We start from the raw sequence: 7,500 nt of genomic DNA, 5'->3' as shown, positions 1-7,500 counted from the left end.
GCCCCTGGGGTCTGGAGGGGGAGACGAGACCAAGAGCAGCTCTAATTCCATGTCTGGGGGGCGTGCCCATGACGTCACGTGAGCGGTCTGCCCTCATTGGCTGAGCCCCGCTAGTGACCCGCCCGTCGCGCTCATTGCCTTGCAGGCTTGTGTGCGCGGCGCGCCTCCCCCTCCAGCCGAGCGATCTGGTGGACTTCAGATCACTCGTGACCGGGGGGGCGTGGCGGGGGCGCGGTCGTGACGTCACGCGGCTGGTTCGCCCTCACGGGCTGAATCGCCGCCGTGATGTGGCCAATGCTCGGCCGCCGCGCCAAAAGACACAAATCTTGTCTGTTGGCCAAGGCGGCCGCGCACTGCGGCTTGTGCGACCCGGGCTGGCCCCATAGGGGACCGCGCCTTGTGTGCGGCGCACACGCCGTTCAGCGCGCCGCAGCAGCCAATGGGGACCTAGGCTTAGACCTGCAGCAGAGAGACAGCTGAGATAAGAGAGACGGTTGGGAGTGTAAGACAGATGAGACAGCTAGACATTAGGTTCAAAGGAGAGTGAGAGAGGGGGGAGGTTGAGAGACAAATGGGGTTTAAAGAAACGGAGTGGAGAGAGAGCAGGGATTAGACAGACAGGGAATGAGAGATAGACAGTGGAGAGACAGTCAGGGAACAGGACGTTTTAGACATGCGTAAGAGATATCAGTACTTCGAGAGCAGCCAGAAAATCTAAACACCTCTTTCCCACCTGTAACTCTCTCTTCTCTCCTCTCTTTCCCCCCATCCCCTCTTCCCTACTTTCTCTCTCCACTTCTTGCTCTATTTCCCTCTCTCCCCTTACGCTCTTGCTCCCCTCCTTCTCTTCCCTTATCTGTCTCTCACATTCTCCTTCCCCTTCTCTCTCACTATCTCCCCCTCTCTTTCTCTCCCCTTTTCTCTCTCCCCCCTCTCCTTTTCTCCCCCCTCTCCTTTCTCTCTCCCCTCTCCTTTCTCTCCCCTCTCTCTCCCCTCTCCTTTCTCTCCCCTTTTCTTTCTCTCCCCTCTCTTCTCTCCCCTTTTCTTTCTCTCCCCTCTCTCTCACCCCTCTCCCCTCTCTCTCACCCCTCTCCCCTCTCTCTCCCCTCTCCCCTTTTCTTTCTCTCCCCTCTCTCTCACCCCTCCTTTCTCTCTCCCCTCTCCTTTCTCCCCCCTCTCTCCTTTCTCTCTCCCCTCTCCTTTCTCTCCCCTTTTCTTTCTCTCCCCTCTCTCTCCCCCCTCTCCTTTCCCCCCCCTCTCCTTTCTCTCTCCTCTTCTCTTTCTCTCCTCCTCTCCCCTTTTCTTTCTCTCCCCCCCTTTTTCTCTCTCCCCTCTCTCTCTCCTTTTCTTCCCCCCCCCCTCTCCTTTCTCTCCCCCATCCTCTCTTTCTCTAACAGCAACCCCCCAAGACTTCACCATGTGTGACGATGACGAGACCACTTCCCTGGTGTGTGATAACGGTTCTGGGCTGGTGAAAGCCGGGTTTGCTGGAGATGATGCCCCCCGTGCTGTCTTCCCGTCTATCGTGGGACGTCCCCGTCACCAGGTGAGCCCCCCGACTGGTTCTACACTGCCACCACATCCCCCTCTTTCTCTCCCCTTCTCACTCACCCTCTCCTCCATCTTCAGGGTGTCATGGTCGGCATGGGGCAGAAGGATTCCTACGTGGGCGACGAGGCCCAGAGCAAAAGGGGCATCCTGACCCTGAAGTACCCCATCGAACACGGTATCATCACTAACTGGGACGACATGGAGAAGATCTGGCATCACACCTTCTACAACGAGCTGCGTGTGGCACCCGAGGAGCACCCCACCCTGCTCACTGAGGCCCCCCTCAACCCCAAGGCCAACCGCGAGAAGATGACGCAGATCATGTTTGAGACCTTCAATGTCCCCGCCATGTATGTCGCCATCCAGGCCGTGCTGTCCCTCTACGCATCTGGCCGTACCACCGGTGAGAAACTCGGCACCGCTATACAAATGCGCTGCATTCATTATCAGCGTGTACATGCTCAGCATCCTTAAAGAGCACGGCATGTACATTCTCAGTGTCTAGAGATACTCAGCATCATTATACAGCGCAGCGTGTTCATTATCAGTGTATAGAAATACTCAAATCACTATACAGTGCAGTGTGTTCATTATCAGTGTATAGAGATACTCAGCATCATTATGCAGCGGAGCGTGTTTATTTTCAGTGTATAGAGATACTCATGATTATTATACACTAGCTGATCTACCCGGCGTTGCCCGGGATGTAATTTTCCCGCTCCCCCCTGTCTCTCTGCTCCCCCCCTCTCTCCGCTCCCCCCGTCTCTTTCTCCGCACCCCCCCCTCTCCACTCCCCCCCCTCTCTTTGCTCCCCCCCTTTCTCCACTCCCTCCTCTCTCCACTCCCCGTCTTTCTCTGCTCCCCTTGTCTCTTTCTCCGCTCCCCCCTCTCCGCTCCCCGTCTCTTTCTCCGCACCCCCCTTTCTCCATTCCCCCCCTCTCTCCGCTCCCTCCCTTTCTCCGCTCCCTCCTCTCTCTGCTCCCCCTTGTCTCTTTCTCCGCTCCCCCTTGTCTCTTTCTCCGCTCCCCCCCCTCTCTCCGCTCCCCGTCTCTTTCTCTGCTCCCCGTCTTTCTCCGCTCCCCGTCTCTTTCTCCGCTCCCCCTGTCTCTTTCTCCGCTCCCCCTGTCTTTCTCCGCTCCCCCCCTCTCTCTCCGCTCCCCCCTCTCTCTCCGTTCCCCCCTCTCTCTCCGCTCCCCCCCTCTCTCCGCTCCCCCCCTCTCTCCGCTCCCCCTGTCTTTCTCTGCTCCGTCTCTTTCTCTGCTCCCCCCTCTCTTTCTCCGCTCCCCCCTCTCTCTCCGCTCTCCCCCTCTCTCTCTGCTCCCCCTGTCTCTTTCTCCGCTCCCCCTGTCTCTTTCACCGCTCCCCCTGTCTCTTTCTCTGCTCCCCCTGTCTCTTTCTCCGCTCCCCCCCTCTCTCCGCCCCTCTCCGCTCCCCCCTCTCTGTGTCTCTGTCCCCATTCCCCTCTCTGTGTCCCATTCCCCTTTCTCCCCCACTCTCTCTTTTCTCCGGCGTTTCCCCCCTTCACACTAATGTGGCCCCACCTCCTGTTCCGCCGGCTTACTGGTGGGCCGCTCCCCCTCTCTCTCCGCTCCCCCCCTCTCTGTGTCCCCCCCCCTCTCTCTGCTCCCCGTCTCTCTTCATTCCCATCCTCTTTCTCCGCTCCCCCCTCTCTGTGTCTCTCTCCCCATTCCCCTCTGTCTCCCACTTCCCATCTGTCCCCGCCTCTCTCATGTGTCCGGTGTTTCCCCCCACCCCCCTGCACCGTAATGCGCCCCCCCCATTCAGATCTCTGTTTCCCCCGTTCACAGCGGGGCCACCCCCCGTTAACAGGCAGTGGGGGTGCGCTGCGGTGGCGGCGGTATGCTGTGGGGGGAGGGGGTGGGAGGTGTTAGGGTGTTCACAGGCACGGGAGTGGTGGCGGTTGTGCGCTGCGGGGCCGGGGGGGCTGGTTCCCGGCTCCCGGCTCACTGGGGATGGCGGCGGTGCGCTAAGGGTGGTGTGACTGAGGAGTGGCCGTGACGTCAGCCCAGCCCGTAGGCCAATGAGCAGTGGTCGTCCGCCGGCCAATCACAGGGGGCACAAACTGACAAACAAACATTTTTCACATATATATATATATAGATTACAGTGTCTTCATGATCAGATATACCCAGCATCATTATACAGAGTAGTGTGTTCATTATCAATGTGTAGATACTCATTACCACTATACAGAACTATGATGTGTTTGCTTCCCCCCCACAGGTATTGTTCTGGACTCTGGAGATGGTGTTACCCATAATGTGCCCATATACGAGGGTTACGCCCTGCCTCATGCCATCCAGCGTCTGGACCTGGCTGGGCGAGACCTGACTGACTACCTCATGAAGATCCTCACAGAGAGAGGCTATTCCTTCGTCACCACCGGTGAGGGGCTGACAGTGGCATCTGTAACACAGGGAGACTGGCATCTGTAACACAGGGAGACTGGCATCTGTAGCACAGGGAGACTGGCATCTGTAGCACAGGGAGACTGGCATCTGTAGCACAGGGAGACTGGCATCTGTAGCACAGAGAGACTGGCATCTGTAGCACAGAGAGACTGGCATCTGTAGCACAGAGAGACTGGCATCTGTAACACAGGGAGACTGGCATCTGTAGCACAGGGAGACTGGCATCTGTAGCACAGAGACTGGCATCTGTAGCACAGAGAGATGGCATCTGTAACACAGGGAGACTGGCATCTGTAGCACAGGAGACTGGCATCTGTAACACAGAGAGACTGGCATCTGTAGCACAGGGAGACTGGCATCTGTAGCACAGGGAGACTGGCATCTGTAGCACAGGGAGACTGGCATCTGTAGCACAGAGAGACTGGCATCTCCAGGGCTGGGCACTGGGATACAGGGTGAGGCACCTCTAGAGCTGGCACAGGGGATACAAACGTTGCACCTCTAGGGCTGGACACAGGGGTACAGAGCCAGACACCGCATGGGCTGACACAGGGAAACAGAGCCAGGCACCTCTAGGGCTGGTACAGAGATAGAGCTGGACACCTCTAGGGCTGGGTACCATAATATAGAGCCTGGCACCACTAGGGCTGGCACAGGGACAGAGCCTGCACCTAGGGCTAGACAGAGGGGAATACAGAGCCATTCACTTGAGGGTATAACGCAGCCTTTTCTCCCCCCTCCAGCTGAGCGTGAAATCGTCCGAGACATCAAGGAGAAGCTGGCGTACGTAGCGCTGGACTTTGAGAATGAAATGGCGACAGCGGCGTCGTCCTCCTCTCTGGAGAAGAGCTATGAACTCCCTGACGGCCAAGTTATCACCATCGGAAATGAGAGGTTCCGCTGCCCTGAGACCCTCTTCCAGCCCTCCTTCATCGGTAAGAGCGCCCCTTAAATAATCAAGAGTGCCCCTATTGTTAAGAGTGCTCCTAATGAGAGCCCCCCATCCCTATTCATCTGATCGCCACCTGTTCCTCCATTGGGTTATACAAGTGCAGAGCAGTAATCTGTTCCAGGACAGCTATTCAGCTGTTCCTAAGCCCTGGTCCCTGTACCATGTGTGGGTGGTGACACTCTCTCCTCCTTCACCCCCAGGTATGGAATCTGCGGGTATCCATGAGACCACCTATAACTCCATCATGAAGTGTGACATTGACATCCGCAAGGACCTCTACGCCAATAATGTCCTCTCTGGGGGCACCACCATGTACCCCGGTATAGCTGATCGCATGCAGAAGGAGATCACAGCGCTGGCACCAAGCACCATGAAGATCAAGGTAACATGCGGGCACAGATCAGGTCACCCTGCGGGGGGAGGGACACTCATAGCTCCCTTCTGCCTGTGTCACTGTGTCACCCCTGCGGGGGGAGGGACAGGCTCATATCTCCCTTCTGTCTGTGTCACCCTGCGGGGGGACGACGACACTCATAGCTCCCTTCTGTCTGTGTCACTGTGTCCACCCTGCGGGAAGAGGGACAGACTCATAGCTCCCTTCTGTCTGTGTCACTCTGCGGGAAGACGGACAGACTCATAGCTCCCTTCTGTCTGTGTCACTGTCACCCTGCGGGGGAGGGACAGACTCATAGCTCCCTTCTGTCTGTGTCACTGTGTCACCCTGCGGGGGGAGGGACAGGCTCATAGCTCCCTTCTGTCTGTGTCACTGTGTCACCCTTCGGGGAGGAGACACAGACTCCTAGCTCCCTTCTGTCACTGATTGCACACTCTCTCTCCTACAGATTATCGCTCCTCCCGAAAGGAAATACTCTGTCTGGATCGGCGGCTCCATCCTGGCCTCTCTGTCCACCTTCCAGGCGATGTGGATCAGCAAACAGGAGTATGATGAGGCGGGCCCCTCCATCGTACACAGAAAGTGCTTCTAACCACACAACCACATTAAATATGGCTTCCCTAACACGCCCGAGGGGTTTATAGCATCTAAGAAAAAAAATAAAAGATTCCTGTAAACACCTAAAACAAAGTCTTTTCCTGTTTAATAGTGAAGATATTGTATCGCATTGATAGAGATGGGGTGTGTGCGCGTGTGTGCAGGTGTACAGGGAAAAGGAATGCATGCTTGGGGGGGGGCAGTGTGTATGTATGGTGGGGTGCATGAGGAGGGGAGGGGGAGGAGCGTGCGCGAGGGGGTGGAGGAGCGTGCGCGAAGGGGTGGGGGAGTGGAGGATCGTGCGCGAGGGGGTGTGGAGGAGCGTGCGCGAGGGGGTGGAGGAGCGTGCGGGAGAGGGTGGTGGGGGTAGAGTAGCGTGCGCGAGAGGGTGGTGGGGGGTGGAGTAGCGTGCGCGAGGGTGGTGGGGTAGCGTGCGCGAGGGGGGGTGGGGGTGGGGTGGGAGTAGCGTGCACGAGGGGGGAGGAGTTTATGCGAGGGGGGTGGGAATACATCCATGTGGGGAGGAGTGTATGTGGGGAAGGGGGGGGGAGAGATAATTTAGACGGGGGGAATGAATGTAGGTGGGGAAAGAATTCAGGTGTGGGGGGAAAGAATTTGGGGGGGGGTAGAGAGAATGTAGGGTTGGGAGGGAGGGGGGGGGGGGGTGGTAGAGAGAATGTAGGTTTGGGAGGGAGGGGGGGGGGGGGGGTAGCGAGAATGTAGGTTGGGAAGGGAGGGGGGGTAGAGAGATGTAGGTTGGGAGGGAGGGGGGGGTAGAGAGAATGTAGGTAGGGAGGGGGGGGGGAGAATGTAGGTTGGGAGGGAGAGGGTGGGGTAGAATGTAGGTGGGAGGGAGGGTGGGTAGAGAGAATGTAGGTTGGGAGGGAGGGGGGTAGAGAATGTAGGTTGGGAGGGAGGGGGGGTAGCGAGAATGTAGGTTGGGAGGGAGGGGGGGGTAGAGAATGTAGGTTGGGGAGGGAGGGGGGGTAGAGAGAATGTAGGTTGGGAGGGCGGGGTAGAGAGAATGTAGGGTTGGGGGGGGGGTAGAGATTGTAGGTTGGAGGGAGGGGGGGGGTAGAGAGAATGTAGGTTGGGAGGGAGGGGGGGGGGGTAGAGAGAATGTAGGTGGGAGGGAGGGGGGTAGAGAGAATGTAGGTTGGGAGGGAGGGGGGGGTAGAGAGAATGTAGGTTGGAGGGGGGGTAGAGAGATGTAGGTTGGGCGGGAGGGGGGTAGAGATGTAGGTTGGGAGGGAGGGGGGGGGGTAGAGAGAATGTAGGTTGGGAGGGAGGGGGGTAGAGAGAATGTAGGTTGGGAGGGGGGGTAATGTAGGTTGGGAGGGGGGGGGGTAATGTAGGTTGGGAGGGAGGGGTAGAGAGAATGTAGGTTGGGATGGAGGGGGTATGAGGGGGGAGGGAGGGGGGGGGGTAATGTAGGTTGGGGGAGGGGGGAGGGGGAGGTTGGGAGGGGGGTTAATGTAGGTTGGGAGGGGGGGTAATGTAGGATGGGAGGGGGGGGGTAATGTAGGTTGGGAGGGGGGGTAATGTAGGTTGGAGGGGGGGGTATTAGTGTAGGT

The 7,500-nt window shown here is 58.0% G+C and overlaps 2 protein-coding genes across 2 annotated transcripts in view; both read left to right on the top strand.

The window, feature by feature from the left end:
* The window catches only part of LOC142465745 (actin, alpha skeletal muscle 3), a 6,718-nt gene extending 699 nt beyond the window's left edge, over positions 1 to 6,019 (top strand). The window contains exons 2-7 of the mRNA XM_075570009.1: positions 1,398 to 1,546; positions 1,630 to 1,954; positions 3,796 to 3,957; positions 4,727 to 4,918; positions 5,136 to 5,317; positions 5,778 to 6,019. Coding sequence (XP_075426124.1) covers positions 1,418 to 1,546; positions 1,630 to 1,954; positions 3,796 to 3,957; positions 4,727 to 4,918; positions 5,136 to 5,317; positions 5,778 to 5,921 — 1,134 coding nt within the window. The 5' untranslated portion in view covers positions 1,398 to 1,417 and the 3' untranslated portion in view covers positions 5,922 to 6,019. The remainder of the gene's footprint in view (positions 1 to 1,397; positions 1,547 to 1,629; positions 1,955 to 3,795; positions 3,958 to 4,726; positions 4,919 to 5,135; positions 5,318 to 5,777) is intronic.
* A 1,297-nt stretch (positions 6,020 to 7,316) lies between these two features.
* The window catches only part of RCOR2 (REST corepressor 2), a 4,619-nt gene continuing 4,435 nt past the window's right edge, over positions 7,317 to 7,500 (top strand). The window contains 1 exon segment of the mRNA XM_075569397.1: positions 7,317 to 7,325. Coding sequence (XP_075425512.1) covers positions 7,317 to 7,325 — 9 coding nt within the window.

This window comes from Ascaphus truei, chromosome 14 (genome assembly GCF_040206685.1).
Source record: "Ascaphus truei isolate aAscTru1 chromosome 14, aAscTru1.hap1, whole genome shotgun sequence".
In the NCBI taxonomy this organism is placed as follows: domain Eukaryota; kingdom Metazoa; phylum Chordata; class Amphibia; order Anura; family Ascaphidae; genus Ascaphus; species Ascaphus truei.
Note: the sequence above shows the minus strand (reverse complement) of the source record. Positions and strands in the feature narration are given on the sequence as shown.